We start from the raw sequence: 27,147 nt of genomic DNA, 5'->3' as shown, positions 1-27,147 counted from the left end.
AGTATAGGGAAGCACTTATTTTAAAAAAAAAAACTAAAATCTCATGTGCTTATCAGAATAATTTATTTAAACCTTAAATCATAAACTTAACATGACATAACTATCTAGGCCTTTGCCTTGCCTCCATGGATCAAGTTCTGTCCTGCAGTCTCATCCTCATAAATATTATCACCTAGGATGATTTATAACATAAAAATATACAAAAATGAGTCAAATACTCAAATAAGCAACACATCATACAGTAAACATAATAAACATAAGGTTTCTTGAAAAACATGCATACTCGTAAATACATACGTAAATAACATGAACATGAACATGAACTTATATTTCACTTATCATTAGCCGATACCCACTGTTGACCCTCGTGAATTAGGGTTAGCGAATCTAAGTATATTCTGATTCTGTCAGTCGTCGCGGGTTGTGGAATTCATACATAAGAAAGACATACTGAGTGCACTACCAACATGTACGACTTGGCAATATAATATGTCCATAACATAGGTACCATCTTCATATCATAACATAGGCCGTTACATATCTTATCATTCATACTTCATCATAATCATATTTACATACTTGTCATATCATATCATAGATTTCAAAAGAAATCGCATACATAATTGTCATATCATATCATAGATTTCAATTGACATCGTATTATTTCATAAATTTCCATGATACATGTTTCTTCACATAAAATCATGATTTTTTATAAATAATTTGATGCATAAATTTTCACATAAAATCATGCATAGCTTTTCATAAATATTTTAATGCATAACTCTCACATAGCATCATGTCTTTTCATAAATCTTTTGATGCATAACTCATTTCATAAAATCATGAATTTTTATAAATAATTTTAATGTATAAACTACCTTCACATAAAATCATGAATTTTCATAATTTATCATGATCTGAATACATCAAAAGAGGCTTCCAATGGAGGGCATACATGTCTAATATTTTTATAAAAGACATGTCATTTACCTTACATACATGTAAGGGTATGATCATGCTACTTACCTTGGAGCGCTAATTCACTATTTTCAACTCGTGATCCGTCACCTATACAATAAGCGTGTAAATTCCGTAAATTTTCCAATCGAACACGTATTTATTTAAATATTTATTCCTGAAATGCTAAAATTAACTTATTTTAATTTCTCAATACTTAAAATTTTCATAACCCTAAAATACCATCACTTCCCAAATTTACCACAATATCCACTTAATTCCTCCGACTATTTAAGTTCTATCTTATTTATTATCGAAATCTAACTATAAAAAAATATAATACCGAGTTACATAATTTAAAACTGTAAATATTTTCCGTTAAACAACTTTTAGACTAATTTAAAATGAATCGGAACCTACAAAAAATAACACGAGTTTTCGTGAGACTTAGGCCCAACCTAAAAGCAAACCCAACTAAAAATAAAAATTCAAAACTCTCATCGTTTGCTTATAACTTAGAGGGCAAAGTTGTAATAAACTAACCCTAGGCTTCCCTACTATCTCTACGTAGAATGAGCTTTACGTAAATGTATATAACCTATTTTAATTGAAACACAACCCATCTGTTTATTGTGGGTAGAGGGCAGTAGAGACTTAGCAAGCGATGCACGAGCAGCAGCAGGTGGCTGGCCCAATTGCTGTTCCAAGGCGACAGAGCGAGAGAGAGAGAGAGAGAGAGAGAGAGAGAGAGCTTTTGTCATGAGAGAGGACGGGGGGACCAAGAGAGTTAGAGGGAGCTTTTTGTCGGTGACACAGAGGAGCAGCAATAGCAGTTGGGAAAAAGAGGGGTTGGCACTCAGAGGGGTTGAACGTGGGAGGGTCGCGGTGGTTGAGAAGGCGTTGGGTTGTAGGTGATTAGGTGGGGGATGATACTCTATTTTCTTGGTGCATAAACAAGGGCTTGCCATATGGGGTTGTCCGCAGCTTACGATGGACTCGGTCAGATTTGGCTGGTGCCTTGTGGGTGTGTGGGTTTTGTTTGATGTTTTCGTGATAGTTCACGATAGAGGGAGTAGCTTGGGCGTACGAGTTTGAGGGGAGGCGGTGGCAACAACTGAGTGGAGGTTGTGAGCTATGAGGGAAGAGGGGATGGTGGGTGGAGGGGAAGGGGTGCTTTGAATGTGGAGGAGGTGACGTGATAGTTTGGGGACGTGAGGTGCTGGTTGCGGCTTGAGATTTTGTGTGAAATCTAACCGTATGTAGATATAAATATAGGTAGAGAGAGAGAGAGATGATAGAGAACCAGAAATAAACTCTTGGGAAAAAGATGTGTATCGAGTAAGAAGGCTAGACGTGTATGCAGAGGAAATGTGCATGCGAGGAAGCGGGCATGATGAAGCCGCGTATGCAGTGATAGATGGACATGAAATGCAATCTAAACCGTGTGTGAAGAGAAGTCTACCATGGTGAGGAGTTTAGGTGGTGGACAGTTGCAGTTGTGGTTGAGGAAGGAGGCAGTCCGTTGTTAGGGCTAGTGCTCTGTGTGTGACGATTTGGTTCGGCAATCCTAGATTCGTGGGGAAGATAATGACATGTGCATGGAGTTACATGGGTATATATAGAATGAATTAAATTATGTTTGAAAATTTTAATGCAAAGGGCTTTAGAATTGTAATCCCTATTGAGAGGGAATTCTATTGAGATGTGAGTTCTAATGGGAGTTTAAGGTATGCATGGTTGTACTCTATAGAGAGAATTAGTTAGGGGTTTTATTATGAAGAGGAATCTAGAATGCTAATAGTGTTTGGAGTCTAACACTCAAGAGCTTGGAATTTAAAAAAATAATGTTGCCTTAACTCTAGATTCAAATAAATATAACTTATCCGATAAACTATTTTATGTGCTTTAACTCATTTATTGAGTCTAATAAAATATACATAATTTATTCTTAATAATATAAGATCGGGTCGTTACAGAAACACAATAGGACCTTTTAAACAAGTGGTGCCTCCTTTCTCAAAACAAAAGCCTCTATTCCACTTTTGCCTTTCATTTCATGTCTTGGTTCAATGAACCTCATGGCTAAAAGGTCTTTTATCGAGCTCAAATCTTCACCAATCTCTTTTATGTGTACATGTGTGCCAAGTGACATGTGAGGAGTGTGTGTGTGTGTGCATGGGCTGTCGAAACTCTCTTTTTTTTCAAAAAATATCTTCTTTCACCACACTTTTGGACAAGCATGTGATTAGTTCAATTTTGCGCAAAAATCGTTGCCCTAGCCATCCATCTCAAGGTGACTTATACAAGATTTTCTTCTAGAAACCCTAGGCGTGTGGCCTCCTCTTCCCAAACTTTATTTTGCCATTTCCCAAGACAAAACTTTTTACCTACTTTTTGCATGTATGACATGTGGCAAAAAGCAACTCTTCCTTCTCCATGGTTGCCATGCATGACCTCTTGGCCTTCCCTAGGCTCCACTTTTTCATAATGTAGCCATTCTCTTCTATAACCTCTTTCTCATAGTGACAAGTGTCACAAAACTTCTTCCTACAAGCAAACCTCCATGCATGCATGACACATGGCAAGAAAATAGTTAACTCCTATGGTAGGTGTGTAAAGCTAAACCCTAGATCCTTCTTATTTCTCTTTCCTTATTTCTATCTAGATTCATCAAGTCTTAAACAAAAGCTCTATTGGATGACAAGTGGTATGCTATAACTTGAGTTGGGCGTGAGCCCTTGATCCATTGGGCTTCAAACTCTGATTTCTTATGAAGGCCAAAACTCTCATGGGCTTATGAAAAAGGAAATAATTTACACAAAAAGTCTAGAAAGTCTTGGTCATCACATGTTCTATTTTGGACCTCAGTGTTCTAGGCTTAAAGAGCCCACAAAAGCCCATGTGGATTTCGGCCAATTAGGATGAAATTAGGGTTTTGAAGCCCAAAGTTGATTTCTATGGTTGGTGGAGGCGCCACATGGCATAAGGGGAGCATTTTGTTCTTTTCTAGAAATTCATCATTTGGAACCTAGGAAAGTAGCAACAATGACACTTGTCCAACATGCATAAGGTTCTAAAAGAAGTGAGTGGAAGAGACAAAGGATGAGGTAATTGGATTAGGGCTTACACGCCTACATTCAAGGCCCCATTTCTATAGCTGACACTTGTCAAGCATGAGGAAAAACCTTTGGAGTTCCAAGAAGATCTTACTTAAGAAGAGAGAAAGACATGTTCTAGAAGAATTTTGGAAGAGCAAGAGGGGGGGGGGGGAGGCGACGACAATAGCATGGGAAAACTCAAGAGACACCTTAGGAAGACCAAAGATCACCTTGGTAAGATCTAGGATTTCGGCCAACACAAGGGACAAACACTCCACTTCCCACATGGCAACCATGCATACGAGTAGAGTTCCAAGGAAGATTAGGTTTTTGTGTTTTGACCTTTGAGCCACCAAGTGCATTGTACCTAGACAAGTGAGAAAGGGCAAAATTGGAAGGTGAGGCAAGAGAGGGTTTCGGTTTTTGAAGAGCCACACGCCACTTGCAAGAAGCAACCTTTGGTTTTTTAATGCAATTCTATCATGGGGGAAAGTGAAGAGTCTTTTGCTAAGTGTCAAGCATGCAATGGCTTTTGGATTTTTCAAGAGGGAGGGAAAGCTCAATATAAGGGCATAGCCGAAAATCATGGAGTTCTTTTGCTCAAGTTCTTAACTTTCCTTCTAAGGAACTTCGGTCACCACTACTTTTCTCTCTAATTCTCACACTTTCTCACCAACCAAACGCCACCATTCTCTTCACTATTTTGAAAACCACCAAGAATACTCCTTCAACTTTTTGACTAGAGGAAGAGCACACGGAGGTAAGAATTGTTTCATTTTTCTTGCTACACCATACATGACCAAAGAGAAAGAACATATACACATATTTCGGTTTAAGATTTCTTTCATAGGAACACACACTTTCACTTTAGAAACTAGGATTTTTCTTCAAGGAAAGAAAGAACCCGAAATATTCTACTTGTTTTTAAGTACATGAACATGAAATATAAAGTGAATGAAGACCACAACCACCACTTGGAAGAGAGGCTAGAGTTTTATCTTTTGAGGATTTTGGATTCTAGGGTTTTTCCATGAGAAAGCATTTTTGAAAAATTTAGAAACTCACACTCACCCTTATTTCGAGATTAGGGTTTGTCTAAGTCATCTTCTAATATGTCTTAATATATATTTTTCAGATTTTGCTATTTTATACGTTGGATTTTTGTAAGTAAACTTTCAACTTACTTTTGATAACACTTGTATATATTTCGTGAACTATTGATTGTTTATCATTGCTTGAATCTTATTATCTTGTTATATGTATGCATGGTTTTGATGAAAGGATGAGATGTCATGTTTTCATTATGGTTTGTTCAAGTATATTTCAAATATATCATGTTAAGATTTCGGTTTTGACATGTATATGTGCTATGCATGCTTATTTTGATATATGAATATGTAGAAGTATGAGTATATGTGTTATGATGATGAAAATCCATGTTTGGATGACTTGTATGAATCGGCCAAGGCTATATCAAGGGTATACAAATTTGTTTCGTGTATTGGCAAGTATGATTCGACTATGTTTACATGTATTTGTCATATGATTGCATGTTCTAATATTTTCAAGTCATATTGTGAGATGCATGTTGCTAATTGGGCTATATGTTTTGGATGATTAAGTGTAGCATCATGTGTCCATGTCTCATGCATTTGAGTGTATGTTTACATAAAGAAAAAGGTCAAAATATGTTTTATCACGACCCTAAATACAAAAATGCCCTAGTAGATGTCCACTCTAGAGTGTTTAAAGTTGAGTGGAGTCCCCTGGGTCGACGAAGTACAATCGATGGGTCTCGAATGGTTCCTTATGAAAATGATAGAGGAACGAGGTTACACCTAAAGCTAGTAGGTGTCATAAGGTGAATGCGAAATAAGTGAACATCCATAAAAGAATATGTTTATGTTATGATGTAGTCACATCGATCAAGTGGATCGTTGGTTGATACAGTAACTAGCGAGGAACACACAGTGCTTACGGGAGCTGTGAGGTATCCAACCATGTGAATTATGAAATTAATAAGGCATTTGAGCTTCCTATTATGATACGATATTATATGCCATGATATGTTATGAAATGACACAAAATATTGTGATATGATCACAATATGATATGTTATGAAATGATAAGAATGACATGATATGTTATGAAATGATAAGAATGACATGATATGTTATGATAAGAACAAGGACAAAAGCTCAAATGATATGAACATGTATTATGAGTCTAAAAAGATGAAAAGGTGTTTTATGAAAAAATCTATGTTTCGTATGTCAAAGTTTTTACGTCAAGTATATGTCCATGCATTCATTATGGTTTTTATTTTTTAGTCAGGGAGGGGGGTCGAACCCAAAATTTTTTGGAGGTTTTGGGTGTTATGTCATATGGCCATATGCCTTTGGCCATTTATTATGGTTTACTTTTATATGCATGTGATATCTTTTGTATGTTGACTGTTTACTTGTTGAGATTTCTTAAAATCTTATCGTAGTAGTTTTCACTACTATTTCCCACCCGGAATGGTAGAAGTTGTTACAGGTACCCCAGACACTGTAGAACCATGAACCTAGATGAGATTGATACTACACTTACCAACACATCAAAAACTTGAGATTTTGGTGGAATATGGACCAAGTATCCTGTTTCCTTAAGCGAGCTAGTGAGACTACTGTTGAGGCAAAAGAGATAGCAAAGAACTTAGGACATTTGGCACCCAAGCCTTAGAAGTCACATGGAGTCTTTTTATGTTTGACTCAAGATGGAGCGGTAGTATTGGGGAAACTGAGAACCTAAAATGGCTTGTGTAGAAAAAGACATGTCTTAAGGTTTTTGTGCAAACAATTTTTGATGGTCCCATGTTTTCGGAGTCTTTTGAAAACGGTTATCTGTTTTGGGAGTACTATTATAAAATTTAAACTTTTGGGATGCTTACATTCGGTACCATGACCATTACATTACCACTAGCTCTATGTGGTTAAAAAAAAATTTCTGCTGCGAATTATTGCATATTGCTAGATTTATAGGTGCATTACATCTTATTTGTCATGTATGGGGGGGTATGTAGCCTTGAGTTACATGTCTCGACGCTTCAGTCACCGTCCAATCCTAAGCGGGGGCTGGGAGCGTCACATATTGTTGGGTTGTAATATTGGTATTTCTTAATATGTTTATGTTTTTATTGTTGTAATTGTAATTTTAGACCTATGCTCATATTTGTTATTATTAGATTTGTAATATTGGTTTTATTATAGGTTAAAATCTGAAAATATTGATATTTTTTATTAGTAGGTAATCTCATTGTTTTTTAGATATTATGGTACTAATACATATAGACGACCTTAACTAATAAATGTATATTTTAACTTTTTATTTAAAATTATGTTAATAAGATCAAATGGATTATGTTGGTTATTTCAACTCATTTACATAAAATGGGTTGAAATGAGTTGTGTCGTATTAACTAATTTATAATTAATTATTAAATAGGTTAAAACGAATGAAAAAACACGACCCATAACGGGCTGTGTTGGGGTTTGAATGTCTGACCTATTTATCTTAATAGGTCAGTTTTTGGTAGAATCATATAGTCGAATGTCTATGACTTGACACAATACGAACATAACTTGTGAACACAAACTGTCACCCTAGTAATTTGTACTTATAAAAGACTAGCTTTTCAGTTGGGTCATGCTAATCACACATGCAAAAATTTCTAAATTTTGAACTTTTTTGGGTCAAAATTTATTTCCGTGTGGAGTTACAAGTGCCCATAATTAATGCATAAGAGGCTTCTAGTTATGCCACAATTAATCCAGCAGCCACAAGGATGGTGTGCAATATAAAGACATTTAAATAAAATTATTCGTTTCTAAAAATGAAAAACTCATTTTCCTCCAAATCTCAACATCCGCCCTGTAGAAAGCCATGGCTGGATCTTTCCTCCATCAAGCCCATTCGATTTCTAAAATCGACCATAGTAGGCCCAAACATTTCTTTTTGAAATCTTACTCCCCACTCTAGGACCAACCCAAAAGAAACGAAATCCAGGCCCATTTTTAATTGGACCCAGTCCATAAACAAACCCTCTTACCCTGGGCGACAGCAATTCGGGCACCGAGTCTGAGAGCGGCTTCGGGTAGAGCAGAGAAGAGCTATGGCGGCTAACTGTGCGAGAAGAACCCTACTAATCTCTTCCGCTTCTGCCAAAGCCCTGCTAAGCCGTACTTCATCTTCTTCATCACCTTTGGCTGCGAAAGCTTCCAAGTTGACTGGAGGACTCGCTGTTGAGAAGCGCGTCTTATCCAGGTTACGCTTTTGCCATTTTTTGTACCCATTTGATAGCTCCCTAGAAAGTGAAATGTATAATGCAATTCGTTTGGTTTCTGTGTTCTTATTTCGTTTCTTTATTTGAAAATTGACTAAGAAACCCGGCCAAGTTTTAAGCTTGCTGTAATGTAGCGGGCAATAAATGTTTGACAACTGATATTTCAGTTTCGTTATTATACTTCTTCGTCTTAGCTACCAATCGGCGCATTAAGGTTTTTGCGGGACTCTGCCCGCCACCCCCCAAAAAATTTTTCTTGTGGGTTTGAAGTGGTTCTCCTGGGGTTACTCTTGTCACGATTTTCCTGATATTTCCATTTGAAATCTCCTGTTGAACCAATCTCTTGCATCCAAAGGTTCTTCCCCCCGGCTCATCCAAAGTCTCTTTTTGTGGTACATTATTTGATTCTGTTTAGGAATCCTAACTTTGCAAGTATTTAATTAGATAACCATGGACATGGAACTTGCTAATATACTTTGGTTGCCTCTTTATGATCTTGAATATGTTAAATTGTAAGCCTTGGAAGTTTAATGTTGCCGTTTAGGCTTCCTGTGGAGTTGACTGGTGTGCAGCAGTCTTTGATGCCGTTGCACAGCGTTACTGCTTCTGCCTTGTTCACTTCATTGCTGTCTTTGCACAATCACAATTGGGGGTGTCTATCGGAAGGTATAGAGGGTCGAGAATTTTCTATATATTTTATTTTTGTGCTCTCAAATGTCTTTCATCTGTTTTTACTCTGTTAATGGTTAGTTGCTTTATAGAAAATGGTCAACGAACTGGCTGCTGATTTGGTACCATGGAAATTGTATTTTACCAGGTTGATATGGATGATAATGGTTTTGATTACCAAAAAAAAGGAGGATGAGAGAGAATAGAGAGAAAACCCTAGGTTCCTATGAGAGAGAAGACAAGCTGCCACCATGCAACCACCTAAGACCGGCGAGTGACGCATCACTACTGGCCCAGACAAGGTCGATGGGGCCCCGGCGACCTCGCTGAGGGCTGTCTAGCGTAGGTCCTAGCACCGGCGACTTGATTTTTTTTCGCAAGTTCATTCTTGGAGATGACGTCGACCACCGGCGAGTGACACCTCACCATCGGCCCAGAAAAGGCTGACGGGCCCTGGCGAACTCGTTGAGGGCTGTCCGGCATAGGTCCTGGTGCCGGCGACTTGGTTTTTTCGCAAGTTTTCTCTTTGTTTCTCAAAGTCGACATTGCAAGTGACTTCTCACCACCGGCCCAGACAAGGTCGATGGGCTCCAGCGACTCCTATGAGGGCTATCCGACATTGGTTCCCCTCCAATTTGGTGTCTTTTATATCCCTGAGTTTACGACTGGGTTCTGATCTGTTTTTCTGATTTTTTCACAATTGTCTTGCCTAGTATGGATTCTCCTATGAAGTTGGTCATAGAATCTAAATCCCTTACACTGTTGAAGGAGAGGAGCATGTTGGCCATTACTGAAAGGAGTCAAAGGGTGATTTCTAAGTTGGTTTTGGGTTCAACAACAGTATAGTGGCCGGCTAAGGCTAGGATGAGAAACAAGATTTTTTCTCCACTATCCGGGAAGGTAGTCGCAGTTTCATGGCACATCGCTGCTCGAATGCTGGAGGATGTTATATGGCGGTGGAGGAGTATGGTGGTGGTGGGAGGAGGAATTTTATTTTCATTCCTGAGGAGGGGGGCAGTGGCTAGAGAAGGATGGGGGAGGTGTTGCGTGATTTTTCCTTCAGGAGTGACGGCTTGGAAGGACAAAGAGGTGCTGCTGGACATGACTCGATCAGGAAGTCACGTCCAACTCAGTGGCAGGGGGGCTGTAGCAGACAAGTAGGTGGCATGGCTGAGAGGGAGAACTTGGAGGTAAATCATAAAGACCCAAGTACATCCTCTGTGGCGAGGTGATCTTATGCGGCAGCTTTGAAGACGGGTCATGCTTTGGGGGGTTCAGAGTGAGAGAGGGAGGGGGGGGGGGGGGATCTGCAAATCATGCCGCAGAACCAGCTTGTCGAGATGCACATTTCTTTAAAGGAGATGGAAACCTAACTTGTCAAATTGAAGACAGCAATAGCTTTCTTGTCTATGAAAATAAACCTGCTTTCATCTGGAGGCAATAGGGTTGTAAGAAACAAAATAGGCCCAAATCCTTTAAACTCATATAAAGGAAAACGGAAAATCAGATTCAACCCTGTCCCTATAACTAGATCCAGGAGAGTATGGCAGGTCAAAAGGAAATGTGGGTTATTTGAAGCGGGATCTACATCGGGTATTGGCGTAGAGACATTAGAAATGGAATCGCCTCATGTAACATAGGATAGACCGATAGTCGGTATTTCACCTTTGGTCCCCAAAGAAACTATGGCTCCCTCGTTGGAGTTGAAGGAAAATGGTGTACTAATGAGGTCTAAAGGAGATGTAGGATCCACTATCACCCTAGAGGTGAAGGGACTTGCTGTCACCCCAGAATCTCCAATGGGGACCTTGATACCATTGGAGAGAACCAATGGAGTTGCTGGAGAACCAATGGAGTTGGCGTTGGTGCCTTGTGTAGAGGAATGTCTAGAGTCGGGAGTGCAGTTGGATACTGCGTCTAGGGATAATTGCTCCCCTGGTCTCTCTTCCTCCAATAGTGGATTGGATTCTGCCTAAAGTTAACGAAATTCAGCAGTTCGTGGAAATTTTACATGGAGGATGTGAAGACCAATTTAAAAAACTAATCACTATGATTGAGGCAAGTCACGCACTTGAAACGAAATCAAGTTTCAAGAAAAGCAGGGAGTTACAGCGTCTTTCTTGGACAATCAAGTACGACGCTAAGGGTGGTATCTCAACTAGAGGGATAAAAGGAGGGCATTGTGAAGACGGGGAAACAAGGGGTTGGGTTTTTAGGTAGAGTTTTCGTTCTACGGAAAACAAGGAGTTGGGGTCGGGCTTGGTGTATTTTGGGTTGTTTTTCACTGGCTTTTTGGGTCATCAGGGTCTTCTAATATGGGCAAAGTGTTTTCTTGTATACATTCAGTGTACTTGGTTACTCCTTTTGATATATATAATATTTTTACTTATAAAAAGAAAAGGAGGATGTGTTTGACATGGATTTGCAGAGTGGACCTTTTGGATTTCTAACCTTTAGGCTTCGTTTGGATCATCAGCTCATCTCAACTCATCATTACAACTTTTTCAAATTCCAATACAAAATATAATAAAGAATTCAACTTTTTCAAATCTCAAAATAATAATAATATTAAAAAATAATATTCTAACAATATTTTATCATCTCAACTCACTTCAACATCCAAACGCAGCCTTAGGCATGAAGTGTATGTCTTTTAGTTCACAAAGTTTGCTAGGATTTGAGTTAGATGTTTCATGCTTAGTTTATTGTGGTTCAATATGAAGATAATTGGATCTTATAGACATCACCTAAAAAGAGGACCCTTGTTTAACACAAGAGAACTACTACATATACAAAGAGATTGCACAAAAGTGAATCCACAAACTGATGTGGTTTCATAGAATCCGTTAAATATGAAGATAATTGGATCTTATAGACATCACCTAAAAAGAGGACCCTTGTTTAACACAAGAGAACTACTACATATACAAAGAGATTGCACAAAAGTGAATCCACAAACTGATGTGGTTTCATAGAATCCGTTAAATCTACTTTACAATAAAAGTAACTTTACAATTTGATGTACCACATCAAACAACATTAGTTTGTGGGGTTTTTACCTTTGTGCAATCCCTTTGTGTCTAAAGTATTTACCTTAATACAAATGGAAAGTTTTATTTTACCTTGTTGATATGCATGATGATTACAAAAAAGGACAATGTGTTGGACATGTCTGTTCTTCTATTGAGGGTGCCAGGGAGCATTGACGTGCGAAGTGTATGTCCTTTTGTTCACTAAGTTGATAGGAGTTGAGTTGGATCCTTCATGGTTAGTTTATAGTGGTTCAATCTGAAGATAACTGGATCTTATAGACATCACCTAAAAAGTGGACCCTTCTTTTTATATGCATATATATATTTTTTGGATTACAGCTGTAAATTAATCCTCAAACATTTTTCTTTTGCTCTTGTTCTTTATGTTTTCCATCATGGCATTATTCTTGGATTTCTGGTTACCATTATAGATTTCTGCAGATAGTTTATATCAGAAATATTTGATGGGCCTAGAGCCATATGAAACAGTAATTTCTCCTTAATTGACCTACTTTTTGTTGTCCTGGCAGGATTTGCAACGCCTCTATAACATGGCCAATGAGTTCCTGTTCCAAGTAACTAGCCAGATAAACACTCGCACCGGATTTTATTTCAATCCATGTTTCTAATTGTGGTTATACTAGATTCATCATCTTCAGAGCAAGATGGTCATCTCTTTCTTTGTTTTTGTGGTCTTTTGTTTTATTTTTTTCGAAGTGTGATGATGATGATGTTCACCTTCACCACCCACCCTTCTGATTTAGAGTTCTGAAAAGAGATGGGTCTCTCCCCGTGAGAAACTCTGCGATTTGCCAGGTTTTGTGTTTATCATAATTGGTGAATTATTTCTAGAATAGTAAAGAAGAATAGTGAAAGCTCTTATAATCCACAAAGACTGGTAGCTTTTTGACCTCAAAGCAGTCTCCTTTTTGGAATGGATTTGGAACCTTAGCTTTCTTTTCTATCAATGAATGTAGGGTTTGATGTGTTGTAGATTTGTGCTTTCTGAATCTACACTTTCTCCATGCGATCAATGATCTTCTACACCTCAAGTTTTGACTTGTGTATTTAACAAGTTAGGGATAAATGCACAGTACTTTTCTCAATATTTTACATAACTTTGTTTTAAAATAAGGGATATTTTTGTAAAATACCTCACAAAAGTTACATTGTCTCGGATGTGGTTTGTGTCCTTTTGCACTCGATTAATGGTCATATTATTTTAGGACCAAAAAAAATATTTCCCTATAAAACGATGTAGGAAAGAGAAAATTTGGTTGGATGCGTATGCATTATTTAAATCGCAAGTAAAGCAGTCGAACGACCGGCAGAATGACGTCGGTTTGCCTCTAATTCGAAATGATTATGACGCGACGCACCAGCAAAATATGACCGTTGCCCAACGTTCCTGAAATCTATATTTCAAAAAAGTTGGACCTTTCTGGGAGCTACTTACCCGTAAGCCAACGTCCAGACTCCACTTCGTCCTGCCTATGTGATGAAAACACTGTAAAAGCTGAGAAACGCCGGGTCAATTCATGCCATAGATTCCGTTGCTCTAATTTTCTTCGTTTTTTCCCGAGTTCTGGGTTGGTGGGTGTCTTAGGTTGGTTCCGATCCTTTTCCTTGCAAATCGTAGTCGCTTTCCAAGAATCTAACTGGAGGTCGATCACTGTTTTGGGTCACTTTTTTTACTCTCGAAGGCCATGGCGACATTGGCCCCGGGAATTCTGTTGAAGCTTCTCAATGGAATGAACACAGGCGTCAAACCGACCAACGAGTACAGGAGCTCGCTTCTGCAGGTGACAGACATCGTCCCGGCGGATCTCGACGAGAAGAGTCTTTGGCCGAAGCACGGGTTTTACATTAAAGTTTCCGACTCTTCTCACTCTATCTATGTCAGTCTTCCCTCTGAACATAATGATTTCGTTCTCAGCAATAAAATGCAGCTGGGGCAGTTCATCTATGTCGATAGATTGGAGCCAGGGTCTCCGGTTCCGGTTGTTAAAGGTGCGAAACCACTTCCTGGCAGACACCCGTTTGTGGGCACGCCGGAGCCGTTAATGGGTCTTAGAGAGAAAGGTGAGCCAAAGTCCAACTCAAAACTCCCTGCTCCCAGAAGGGGCTCTTGGGGAACGGGACCGGATGGCACCGACTGTGTTTCGTCCCCTATGGTTTGCAAGCCTATTAATTTGGACTTCGATCAGTGTACACCAGTGAAAGATCGTAATACCTCGGTGAAAGAGGGAAATGCTAATTTTCCGATGTCGCCGATGATAAGGGGGAAGGTGGGGAAGGATGGAAACTGTGTTAGATGTTCTTTTGGCGAAGGGCTATTGGCGAAGATGGTGGATGCAAAGGGTGAAAGCCCTGCTTTGCTTAGGAAAAGCTGTGTAGTCCCTTCTCCTTCGAAATTTCCAAGGAGTAGGAGCGTTTGCGAAAGAGATCCTAAGATCCCAATAAATCCCTTAAACTCAGCCGTAAGTATGACGTTCCCTTTCGCTGTTTGATGAACTTTTTCCTACTTCTCCAAAGAATTGCAGCCTTTTTTAAACATCATAACTCAATGTCTTTGTTGATATCACACCAATTGCTGAGAATGTCTTTTTCTCCCTGCAGGAAAAGAAAACTTCAACTCCCGCTCCGCGCTCAAGGAGTGCTGCAAGAGTGGCAACTTCTCTCAATATGACGGGGGATGCCCAGAACTCCGGTTCAAAAATTACTCAATTACAGTCAGAGTCTGGTAATGCAGCTCCTGATATCAGCACAAGTCTCCCCATGAATTTGCCTGGAAAACTTTTCATGCTGGGCAAGGTGGATTTCCCAAGTCCTGTGTTCCTTATAGCTCTCAACTAATTTCTCTTTCTTTTCCTTAACTTACTTTCATGCTTTTTAATAGGAAGCAGTGCAGCATCGAGAAACAGCTCAGAAAATTGCCCTTCAAGCACTCAGGGATGCTTCAGCCACGGAGGCATTAGTTCGGTGTCTCAAGTATGTACCTTTTATAAGCTTGTTTTCTGTGATTTTGCGATGCTACTTTGACTTTATTCCTCCATATTGTGAACTCTCTGAGTTAATGAGACTCCTTCCAGCTAATATACTTGAGTGGTTTGCTGTAGGATGTTTTCAAACTTGAGCAAATCAGCTAAACCTGATGCTCCAGTGGCCTGTTTTGATCAGTTTCTAGAATTTCATCATCAAATTGTGCAAGCAGTGACTGACATGGTGTCCATTCAAGCAGCTACTTCAGCCTCTGAAATGGCTCAAAACCCAAATGCTAAAAAGAAAGATCGCCCAACTGGCGAAGAGTCCCCAATTTTACACGAAATCATACCCAACTGGAATTCAGAACTGACATTATCGAAAAGGAGAACAGCATTATACAAATCCATTGCAGCCTTTCCTGAAAGAGGTGAGCAGAGGACAAATCTGGGAAAACTCCTGAGATCAAATAGCAACCCAAAGACATGCTTGGAACGAAAAGGACCGTCTACTCCACTTGGGAAGCTGCCACTTGAAGCTGCCTGTGAGAATGACGAAAACAAAAAACCTTCATATTGTAGCCTAAACAATACAATCAAATTGGGAAGGCAGATTGAAACAGAAGCTGGAAACTGGTTTATGGACTTTTTGGAGAGGGCTTTGGAAACAGGCATGAAGAAAATGAAAGGTGCAGCAAATGGGGATGCTCGGAAGGTTCCTCAATCTCTTATACTTAAGGTTATTAACTGGGTGGAAGTAGAGCAGTGTGATAGCAGTAAGCGATCTGTTCATCCCAAAGCAACACAGCTAGCTCGGAAGTTGAGGATCAAGATGAAGAATCCTTGAGTGTCACTTAGGGTATGAGTAAAGTTCTGGCAGTGTTTGTGTTCCAACCATATGAAGATTCTGTTGCATTTGTCGAATCACATATGTGCATATATGCATGCATGCATGTACACGTAATAGGCTTTATTGCTTGAAGCATTTATTCATATATATTCTTTTATTTCCTTTTTGTAAAACTACTTCACACCTTGCCTAATTTCCATTTTCATCGACCATATTGTTTGGATAACCTTAAACCAACTCCCAATAGAAACATTTACTATAAGAAAAATCGAGACAATTTGGAGATTGGAGAGTCTTGTTTGATTGTGTCCGCCGATTCAAACCAACCAGTGTTGTTCCAAAAACGCTGCCATTATTCCAAATGGCAGCGCGAATATTTTAAATCTGAATATTTTTCCAAAATAAAGAAAAGACACAGAAGAGTTCTAGGTGGGGAATTTAGTAGCTTTTATCTTTTAATTGGAATTCGACTTCATAAAGATTGCTGCAATTTATATTCCGAAGGAGAGAGAACAGGTTCGAACTTGGAAAGCTAAAGAGTTTATTTTTGTGGCCAATGGAAATGGTGCCTTTTGAGTAAGGAGAGAGAGAGTATACGGTATACGTGTCTCGGGCCTCGGCTGTGAATATTCGATTGCTGCAATTTATATTCCGAAGGAGAGAGAACAGGTTCGAACTTGGAAAGCTAAAGAGTTTATTTTTGTGGCCAATGGAAATGGTGCCTTTTGAGTAAGGAGGGAGAGCGTATACGGTATACGTGTCTCGGGCCTCGGCTGTGAATATTCGATACGCGATGCGACGTGAGCTGCTCTTTGCAAGAAAGAAACTTGCTAATGACACGGAACAATATGCAAAACATTTGAAACTTATTGCCATGGTCGCATTTGTTCGTCTGCTTTACCAAATATTATTAAATTTTGTAAAGTCCAATGTTATATCTCTCCCATTTAGTACTTAAAATTCATTGAAGGCTCAATCAATGCACATGAAAATAGATTAGGATCCGTTAGAATTTTACAGTTTTGATAAATATAAATATGGTCTGTACAATATTAAACTCTTTGCAAATAACGTGGGAATAACTTCAGCATATCGAGAGTAATGTTAAATATAATTTTAGAATGTACAATTCATTTAAAAAAAAAGTAAGATTTATTATTAAAAAATAATATTTTTAGCATGAGTTGTAGATATATTCACATCTTCAAAATAAGTGTGCGAGACTTATGTTAAAATCTCATTTATTTTTATAGATGAGATAAGATAAGATGAGATAAAAGTTAAAAGTTGAGATAAAATATTGTTAGAATATATTTTTTTAATATTATTTTTATTTTAGAATTTGAAAAAGTTGAATTATTTATTTTATTTTATGTGAGAATTTGAAAAAATTATAATAATTAAATAAAATGAAATGAGATATGATAAAATTTTTGTTAAAGTGAACTAGGCATGATTTCTCTAGTTATAAATGTAAAACTTCTTGCTATGTTATTAAAACGACGCGGCCTCTTCTAAACTTGCAAGTATAATTTCTCATTACAATTTACAAAAGGTACGCGACCTTGGTGATCTGTAATTCATTGAACAGTGCTTCACACGCGCGCTAATGTTCACATAAGCAAAACAGCACATCTTTTGGCGGCATCACTAGATTCACTACTTCGCCTCCACGACTCCCTTATTCCTATTAACACGTAAAGTCCTTTCCGTTTCGCTTCTCATTTTTTCTATTGATTCGTTACTCTCTCTCTCTCTCTCTCTGCGTTCGTTTGGAAATTCAATGAGAAAGCAGCAAGCAATGGGAGTTCGTACGGACGTAGAGCTCTCGATAGACCGTCGTGTGTTGAAGCACGTCCACGACAATGTTCACGGCAACATCTATCTCGAGCCGGTTTGAACGTCTTTCCAACAGCTTCTCTTTTCTTCGCGTTTCAGAGTTATTCGTGATTTAGCTTTCTTGAATTGCTTTTCTTTTTGTCTGCCTTGGAGTTGGACCTTTAGAATAGTGACTGAGGCTGTTCATGTGAAACTACGTAATTTCGATTCGTTAAACGTTTTCTGTTATTTTTAGTTGTCTGAGAGAAATGTATTATTCTTGAATGAGTTTTCAAATAATATGTTTTGTAGCTGTGGAACTGTGATTTAGTCAACGTTGTCAATCATGTATTATGTATACTTTGTCTCCTAAATCGTTCTTTATTCCTGTGATTTCTGCTTTGGCTTTGCTCATAGCCGAGAAATGCATGATATTATTCTTCATTGAGTGAAGTTTTGTTCTCGTTGATTAATAATTAAATAGATGCAACTTTTCTTCGTAGATCATCTTTTATATTTGTGTTATCTGTTTTAATATGGTATATAAGAGGTACGTTGAACGAGTCAAGTGAATTTTACTTTTGTCTGGTTTGGAGCTTGAAATTGTAACTTACTCGCTTCAATAGTTCTGATCTGATTTGTTCAATCATGATATGATGCGGATTTTATAAGTCAGTTTATAAGCTATATATATGTATGAAGACATTCCCAATGAGTATCCTCAATATCCTCAGATTAATAATTCATTCCCGAGATTTTATTTTAAAAAATTGAACGAATAAGGAAAGAAATTAAACCGAACCTAATTCAGAACAGAATGAACCTACTGAATTTGCTTAGGTAAAACATTTGGAAAGGGGAAAAAAGATAGAAAAATAGTGAACAGAAGTACCTAACTAGGTAAGTATTTGGAGTTAAAGTACCTAGAATAGTGATCTGGCAGGGAAAATTGCTTCAGAAAGTATTTAGAATCGTTTCCTTCCAGAAATTTAACGGTTATGTGTGTGAATTTAAGTATTGTCTTCGTCGTCAGAGAAATAGAAAGAATCGATAAAGAAAAAGGGAGAAGAAAACTGCACGAGATCCTGTATGATTTTGTTCTGTTAACCATTTTTATCATATGTGGTTCGGTAACCTGTCTCTTCTATATTGCAGCTCTTTTTAAAGTTTATTGATACCGAACAGTTTCAGAGGCAAGTCCATTTTACCATAAACCCATGAAATGGTTTTTTCTTATTTACTTAATTACTTACATTATTTTCTCATGATTTTACTACTATTGCAGGCTTCGTGAGCTAAAGCAACTTTGTGAGTCACATTTTCCAGAATTAACTATCGGGATAATGGATATGTAAATATTTTAAAAAGTTTGCAAATACCAAAAATTAATACCTGCAGATTCACTGGCATAGTCTATAACCTCTGCAAGGAAATAAATGCAAATTATTTTTCTTATTGGAATTAAAATAACTTTTTTTTTTTTTTGGCATAATTCATCTTCATAAAAGTTTTCTACATCCTCCTCCACACGTGTTCACAGCATGGGTGGCTATGATTCTTTTAATCATATTGCCCTTTGACTTTCTTTAATCTTACCACACTCAGGTTTCAATCTTTTTCATATGGTTTTTACACATTATATGGAAGTAATGAACCAAGTTGTGGCACCTATTAAAGGTTTTTAATGTGGTTATGGTGACAATTGAAAGACAAATTTTGCATTGACTTTTATAGTTACTGAAAATCTTTCATAATCATAGAGCTCATTAACTGTAAAACCAGGTTCATGGTTCAGATTGCAGTTGAACCATAAGGTTAAAGGGTGTATTAATTAATGAGTACTAGGTCTATGTTAATATCAATTTTCAGAACGTTATTTCCGATGAAGAATTTTTGGGGTCAAGTCTTCTTTCAAAACAAAAAAAATCCCGATGTAGAACGTTGAGAAGATAATTCTAGACTCCAAAAATTCTGCCCTACTTAAGAATCCAGTATTTAAGTTGACAAATAATATCTGTCTGGTATTTGATTTTGTGTATATCTATGTTGAGTTGACATTGCAGATTCCATCTTATGCTAACTGCGCAAAGGCTTAAAATTTTTTGTCTAGTTTCTATTAGTGCTTTTTTTTTTTTTTTTTTCTGTAATTACTCCCAGCATGCTGTCTCAAATGCAGTTATCAGGAAAAAGACATATGTTGAGGCCAATGCATTCTTTTTGTTTTCCGTACAGGTGACTAGTTGCTTAAATGCCTTTTAATTTAATCTGTGCTTTTGTCTCAGCTTTAGCACACATGGTTTACCCAGGGGCAGTGCATTCTCGCTTTGAACATTCACTTGGGGTGTACTGGTTGGCCGGAAAGGCTGTTGATACAATTAACTCTTACCAAGTAGGCACACGTCCTTAGGGGCAATTATCATATTCAATGCTGTTATTGAGAATATCATCTTCATCCAAATCCCATCCTTGCAGGGCTTCGAGCTCGATATTGAGCATTTAGATATACAGACAGTAAAACTTGCAGGTGACTAACTGCATCTATAGTAACAAATCTTTGTTTTTATCACTTGACTTTACGTATCTTTTGTTTCCTTGATTGTCTTTCTAGGACTACTGCATGATGTTGGCCATGGGCCGTTCAGCCACTCGTTTGAGCGCGAGTTTCTTCCTCGGCTTCTTAATGGCTTCACATGGTGACTCTTAATATTCATCCCTAGAAAAAAAAAAAAATGACTTCAAATTCTGATAGTAGATAAGTTGGAATCACCATATTTAGAGAAAGTACTGTAGATTCATCGGAAGATTGCTACTTTCATAATTTTAGTCTGAGTTTTTATAAGCAGCTCAATTATATAGGATTTTATTATTAAATTTGAAATTAATGTCTAAAGGACTTTTTTTTCATTACCAAAAGTATTTAAACCACATTGGTTTTCCCCCATGCTCAATTCTGCTCTTTCTTGTTTCCTTGAGATGGAATTTGGCAGCAAATGCCTTCCATGTTGATTCAGTATTACTGATGTTATTGGATAGGTTCAAACAATCTTTTCACGCATGTACAAAACCTAGCAGAATTTATTGTAGTTTTCATCAGTAATTGGCAATTTTTTTCCATTAGAGAATTTAATACTTTTCGTGGTTCTTATTTGGATAATTTCCAGGTGTCATGAGGACATGTCTGTAAAGATGATAGACTACATTGTTGATGAGCACAATATTGAAATTGATTCTGAATACCTTAAGAAAGTGAAGGTTGAATGTTATCTACAAATGTTTCTTTCCTTTCTTTAGCATTCAGTTTTCTCCCAGAGTATCACTTTAACAGCTACTCAAGTTCCATCATGAAGTACTAGCTTCATTTTGCCATACTTTGATATAAAGTATGGGGGGATATAGGTAGATCAGTAAAATCCAGCAAGTAAAAACTTGAGATCTTTGAGCCAATGAGGTCTGGTTCATATGATATTTCCTCAACCCCTAATATTGAAGTGGGTGAGATCTTAAGTTCTGAATCCACTAGGTGTACATGTAACTTACGAAACCAAAGGAAAAATAGAGATCTGATAATATCTATATTCTTGGCAGGAAATGATAACAGCTAGCAATGAACATACTCCAACAAAGGTAAGCTATCTTATATCCCAAGGTTCTTGGTTTTTTGGGCTTTTCTTTATCTCATTATTCGTTACAAAACAATTTTTTTCCTGCTCTTTGCTTTACTTTTAACTTCTATTGTATATTATGTTGTTATTTGCCCTTTTAATGAACATCTTAAATGCAGAGTATGGTTGAAAAGCATTTCTTGTATGATATTGTTGCAAATGGTCGGAATGGAATAGATGTAGATAAGTAAGTCAATTTCATTTGATTCTAGTTTTTTTTCCTTTCCTACTTTCATCCAATAAATGATACTGTTGCAAATGGTTGGAATGGAAAAGATGTTGGCAAGTCAATTTCATTTTTTTGCCTTTTCCTACTTTTCTTCTTGGATGATTTCTGATAGTACAGGTACGAAAAATTTCATTCTACTGCAGGTTTGACTACATAGTTCGGGACTCTCGGGCTTGTGGTCTAGGTTGCAATTTTCAATTTGAGAGGTATTCATTGCATTGTGAACTCTGCAGTTGAAGTTGGCTCAAAACTTGTGCAACGTTTGCAAATGTGCAGAAGTTTGAGCTTGGCTTATGTAAAATTGTCCACATACTTTTTATTATCATACTATTCTTTTGTCAAACAATGGCTTTTGAGAGAACCAGGTTTACCATTAAATATGCAGGTTGATGGAAACTATGCGAGTCATTGGTGACGAGATATGTTATCGAGCCAAGGATTGTCAGTATATGTTGGAAATTCATTCATTGATTTTTTGCTAGAGGTTGTCATATTCTTCAGTTTGTGATTAATATCTTTGTCAGATCTGACAATCCACAAGTTGTTCGCCACCCGTGCTGATTTGCATAGAACAGTTTATACACACGCAAAAGTAAAGGTGAATATTCCCAACTAAATATTCTACTGCAGAACTTCAAAATAGTATTTGTAACCTGAATGTCTCTATTTTGTTCTCTTCTTTAAAAAACAATGTCTCTAGTAAGCATCTGAAACTAAATGCATTAGATTTAACAGTGTTCATTTGTCAGGCAATAGAACTCATGGTTACTGATGCTCTGTTAAAAGCTAATGATTCTCTAGGCATTTCGTCCTCAATTTATCAACCAGCTGAATTTTGGAAGGTTTGTACTTTGTGCGTTAGTAGAGTCTGTTTGGGGGCTTCCAAGTTCTTGGTTATGGTACTGACACCACTTGAAAGTGCAGTTGGATGACTCAATATTAAGACGAATTGAAATTTCTACAGAACGTGAGCTCAAGGAATCAAGAGACTTAATCCTACGCATTCGGAGAAGGGAGCTATATCAGGTATCTTTATATAATGAGGAAAATGGGGAAGAGGCAGTTATGTTTAAATATCTTAATTTGTCAACATCTCAACTTCTCCCTGAGTAAAACTTTGGTAATATCCACTGCTAAGGCTGGACAATTTATCAATTTATCATGTTTTGCAGTTCTGCAATGAGTTCTCTGTCCCCAAGGACAAAATGGAGCACTTCATAAAAATCACTCCACAAGATATTGTCTGTTCCCAGGTCTAAAAACTTGTATTACCTTACCATGTTATTTGTTTCTCAATAGTAGACGAACAGCATCCTAAACTGTGGTTTTTTCAACCAGAAATCTGGTGGTGTTACACTAAAAGAAGAAGATATTGCCGTGAGCAACGTAAAGATTGATTTGACACGTGGAAGGAATAATCCTCTTGAATGGTAGTTGACAAAGATTCACATAATGATTATGATGAAGGCAGATTTGCCTTTGTAATTTATTTGATGCATTTTCCACTTCTGATCCAATTTGACAAATGATCTTTCCTCCTCATGCATGCTTCTCCCCCATCCAGCATCAAATTTTTCAAGGTACTGATATCTTCTTCAATCTGGAATTTTTTTAATGTTTTTAATATTCATTGTTCTCTCTAAGATTGAACAAGGACCAAGAGAGATTATTTTCATTTTCTGTTATATTTCAACATCGATGCATCAGGTTAGCCTGAAAATCTGGTGACATTGATTGCATGCAGCATCATATCACATGAAGAATTTAGTGATGCTGCAAACGATTTCCTTGATGAATTAGATTATGAGGACTTAAAACCCCTTTATTGGATAAATCAGTAGCATGCTACATTCATAGTGAACTACATCCCCAAGATTGAAGGGGTTAAACCCCACGAACAGACAACCACTTACAATGCAGGCTAGCTACCTGTTAATCAAAGCCATAGCTCTTACTGGTTGCTTTGCTAAAATTTAAAGGCACTGATTTAATCCTTCTTGAAACTGAATTATTGGTTGGAGGTAAATTAATGGAGAAACAATCTTTCTTCTAGAGGACAAAACATCACCTGCACATTGGAGAATTAACAGCTTGGCCTTTTTCAGGAATATGAGAGCGATGAAACATTCCCAATCCAAGATGACCGCATCAGCCACCTGCTACCCGCATTTTACCAAGATATGATAGTTAGGGTGTACTCAAAGAAGCCGGAACTGGTATGTGCAAAATGACATACTGGTCATATATCTTGCCATGTTATCAATGTGGTAATAATTTGGATATGACTTACTAACCGTGGATTATACCATACATAAATGTTACATACAGGTGGAAGCAGTATCTGAGGCCTTCGAAAATTTTCAGTTGAAGACATATGGAATGAAAACACAGGTTCACGCAACTCCTGAAAAGAAGAAACGCCGAACATAATTGCAATAATTGTCATGTCCGGCCTCTACGTACCTCGCCTCAAATAGGTAAATACTCGTGTTTATATAGGAACAAAGTTGGAATTAATAAGTAAATACTCATTCTTGAAGAAACATATTAATTACTCCCATCAGCATATTATATATATACTTCATGTAAACTCTATATACCGAATTATGAAATAAATCCATATATCTTGGTGCCGAGTGAATATGTATAGTAATTCATGTCTTCCGCCTCTCTCTCTCTCTTTCTCGCTCACACACGAGTTTGTTCGGATATTCACAGCTTAAATTTTTCACGTTGCACTCATGTACAACAGTTATTTATAACTGGCAGATCATAATTTTGGCGGGGCTAACAGTTATTAACAAGCAGGCGATAGTTTTGGTGGAACTATCTGAAAAAATCAACTCCAAGGAAGTATAAATTAAATGGAATTTTTCTATCAAAAAAAAAAATTAAATGGAATTTTATAGCGTGGGTATAGATCAGTTAAATTCATAAAGAATTATATTTAAAAGTCTTTTTACGTCACACACTATCCATAAACCACATAAAGCACAAGTTTCTTATATTGGTCGTGGTTAATTATAATATTGTTTTATATTAGGATCTTTTTAGAGAAATGATCATAGTTATTCCATTGTTGAGAATGGAATAGCCAGTTGTGGGATTAATCAGAAGGAATTTTTTCTATATTTCTTGTGTTTATTTATTTATTTTTTTTTTGGTAAAATTAGGATTTAGCTTAATATACCCCACACGATCATCGTTAACCTTTTCGTTCTTTACCAGGTTCAGGCCTGAAACGCTTCTAAAAGACTGACCACAGTGACTTAAACAGGAAAACATATATAGATGGCCTGAAAACTGTAAAATAAGATCTACACAAATGTATTCTCTAACAATTAATGCAGCCATGCGTAGATCTTCATATTCTTATAAATGAAAAACATGTAATATTGTAAACTGAGAGTTGCTACAGTCATAAAGAGATCCAATCAAAGTAAACATATAAAACTGATATAGTTTTATATAATACTTTATATTCTACTTTACAATAAAAGTAATTTTATCTAATATACAATATCAAACTGTCACATCAATTTGTAAATTTACTTTTGTGCTATATATATATATAGTACAATCCAGGACTAATAATTACCTTCTTGAATGTGATAATTTCTGTACAAATTATAACAAATTTTTAATTGATCACAAGCACGCAAATTTCAAGCAAGTGCATGTGTATATAATTATATATAATAAAAATATTAAGAATTAATATTAATTAATAACAGTGAAAACTCAAGGCTTATATATATATATATATATATATATATATATATATATATCAGGGGTGTCGAAAAATGAAGTCAGTGGTTCGGCTTCTCCCAAAAATCGAACCGACCGACTTGTTTTTTTGGGTGATGGGGAAACTGACCGAACCGGCTGACTGTGGGAAGGGATACCTGCCGGACCGATTCCGGTCGATTCTTGGCCAGTCCATTGGTGATAATTTTGGGTCATTTTTGGGGCCTATTTGTTATACATTATTTCTAGTATACTTTGGGCCCTTTTGGGATTACTCTAAACTCTTAATTTACTTTAAACTATTTTTAGATCATTATTTCTATACTTAAGTTTCATTTTTACTTGAATATCATTTGTATTTTTAATGTTATGTATAAAAAAATAAATAAATTACTAAATTAGCAATAGATGTTACTTACTATAACTATAAATTTATAATACTAATACTATAACTATAAATTATAATACTAATACTAACTATATTAGTTACTACTTACTACATAATTAAAAAAAATAAAAATAACTTCACTAGATGTTTCGTATTACATATTTCAAAAAAAGACAAATTGTCTTTAAACATAGCAAGAAAAAAAAAAAAGGATAAATGACAACAAATTGGGAGTAATCTTCATGTTTGCTGCTTCACTTTCAATATTCAATAGTTGTCACATTTGATTATACGCCCAACCCTATATACAAACATTAATAAATATTACTAATAAGAATAAAATATCAAATGTTAGTGAATTTGGATTATGAAAAATACTAAAATTAAATTACAATGAAAACAAAGAAAACATTACTTGATTTTACTACGAAACTCTCCACATTATCCATAGCCTCCTATATATCAATGGTTGTTGACAGATGCCTTAACCAATTTATAAAACAAAACATATATGTTACATGAACATTATACATAGTCCATAACACAAATTATAATTACACAGCAGCTAGTTTGCAACATGGCAAACATCACAAGTCTAAGACTTTATTCTAGGTTTTAGTTCACTCATCTTTCCTCAATTTATATCAAACTATTTTTACAACACAATTAGAATACCATAAATTAACAATAGTAATTTTTTCATGCAAAATAAATATTAAATCGAACATATTAAGAACGCTCATAGTGGGGATTCGGAAATAGCTCTTGGATTACTATTCACAATCCCAAGAATTCGCTTCAAAAATTTTACAATGTTTGTAAACACACAAATAAATAATTTAAACATCAAGTAATATGAAAATTAGTATCTCAAAGACTCAAACATAGAAAACCGATCACTCCATAACATGCTAACAGCGTTATAGGCTTACAACAACAACATAAATTGTAAATTAGAATGAAAAAAGAAATTAACAAATAACAAAGATGCTTAAATGATAAATTGAGTCATCGAAAACCTTGCAAAAAATAAGCCACCAGATGGAGAGGTCGTGCAGCGTGAGAGATAGAGGAGAGGGAAAGAGATGAGAGTGATCGGTCACAGGACGGACTAGGAAGAATTAGGGCTTTGAGAGAGGAGAGAGGTGTTGGCCGTGACACGATCGCCGTGGGACATGGGTGTTCTTCAGTGGTTGGGATTGAATGGGAGGCTGAGAGTGAGAGTGTCTGAGAGAACAGAGATGGAGACTTGAAGTTCGGTAGAAGAAGAAAGAGGGTGGGAGGATGTGATTCTTAACCCTAATCTAGAAAGCGTCTTTTTCTTTAATTCTTTCTTCATAAGGTTTAAAACAAAATGACACTGAAATGGCGTCGTTTTGAATCAGAAGT

The 27,147-nt window shown here is 36.8% G+C and overlaps 3 protein-coding genes across 4 annotated transcripts; all 3 read left to right on the top strand.

Annotated features, from left to right (window-relative positions):
• Window positions 1-8,093: 8,093 nt before the first annotated feature.
• On the top strand, window positions 8,094-13,076 carry LOC121255691 (protein NUCLEAR FUSION DEFECTIVE 6, mitochondrial). Its single transcript, XM_041156172.1, has 3 exons — window positions 8,094-8,363; window positions 8,927-9,048; window positions 12,614-13,076. Exons 1-3 carry the CDS (start codon window positions 8,212-8,214, stop codon window positions 12,631-12,633), a joined length of 294 nt encoding a protein of 97 aa, XP_041012106.1. The 5' UTR covers window positions 8,094-8,211; the 3' UTR covers window positions 12,634-13,076.
• A 147-nt stretch (window positions 13,077-13,223) lies between these two features.
• Window positions 13,224-16,071, top strand: LOC121255690. Its single transcript, XM_041156171.1, has 4 exons — window positions 13,224-14,563; window positions 14,703-14,897; window positions 14,983-15,074; window positions 15,203-16,071. Exons 1-4 carry the CDS (start codon window positions 13,790-13,792, stop codon window positions 15,909-15,911), a joined length of 1,770 nt encoding a protein of 589 aa, XP_041012105.1. The 5' UTR covers window positions 13,224-13,789; the 3' UTR covers window positions 15,912-16,071.
• Window positions 16,072-17,601: 1,530 nt separating this feature from the next.
• LOC121256612 (deoxynucleoside triphosphate triphosphohydrolase SAMHD1 homolog) lies at window positions 17,602-24,259 on the top strand. Of its 2 annotated transcripts, XM_041157452.1 has the most exons (19): window positions 17,602-17,808; window positions 18,888-18,925; window positions 19,018-19,040; window positions 20,015-20,121; window positions 20,205-20,256; window positions 20,341-20,425; window positions 20,894-20,984; window positions 21,318-21,356; window positions 21,514-21,581; window positions 21,767-21,829; window positions 22,009-22,064; window positions 22,148-22,221; window positions 22,373-22,465; window positions 22,548-22,649; window positions 22,796-22,876; window positions 22,962-23,053; window positions 23,188-23,203; window positions 23,729-23,839; window positions 23,952-24,259. In XM_041157452.1, exons 1-19 carry the CDS (start codon window positions 17,698-17,700, stop codon window positions 24,051-24,053), a joined length of 1,404 nt encoding a protein of 467 aa, XP_041013386.1. In that variant the 5' UTR covers window positions 17,602-17,697; the 3' UTR covers window positions 24,054-24,259. The 2 variants fall into 2 exon arrangements, with proteins under 2 accessions (XP_041013386.1, XP_041013387.1); XM_041157453.1 differs by lacking the exons at window positions 18,888-18,925; window positions 19,018-19,040.
• The last annotated feature ends 2,888 nt before the right edge of the window (window positions 24,260-27,147 follow it).

This window comes from Juglans microcarpa x Juglans regia, chromosome 3D (assembly GCF_004785595.1).
Source record: "Juglans microcarpa x Juglans regia isolate MS1-56 chromosome 3D, Jm3101_v1.0, whole genome shotgun sequence".
Lineage (NCBI taxonomy): Eukaryota > Viridiplantae > Streptophyta > Magnoliopsida > Fagales > Juglandaceae > Juglans > Juglans microcarpa x Juglans regia.
Note: the sequence above shows the minus strand (reverse complement) of the source record. Positions and strands in the feature narration are given on the sequence as shown.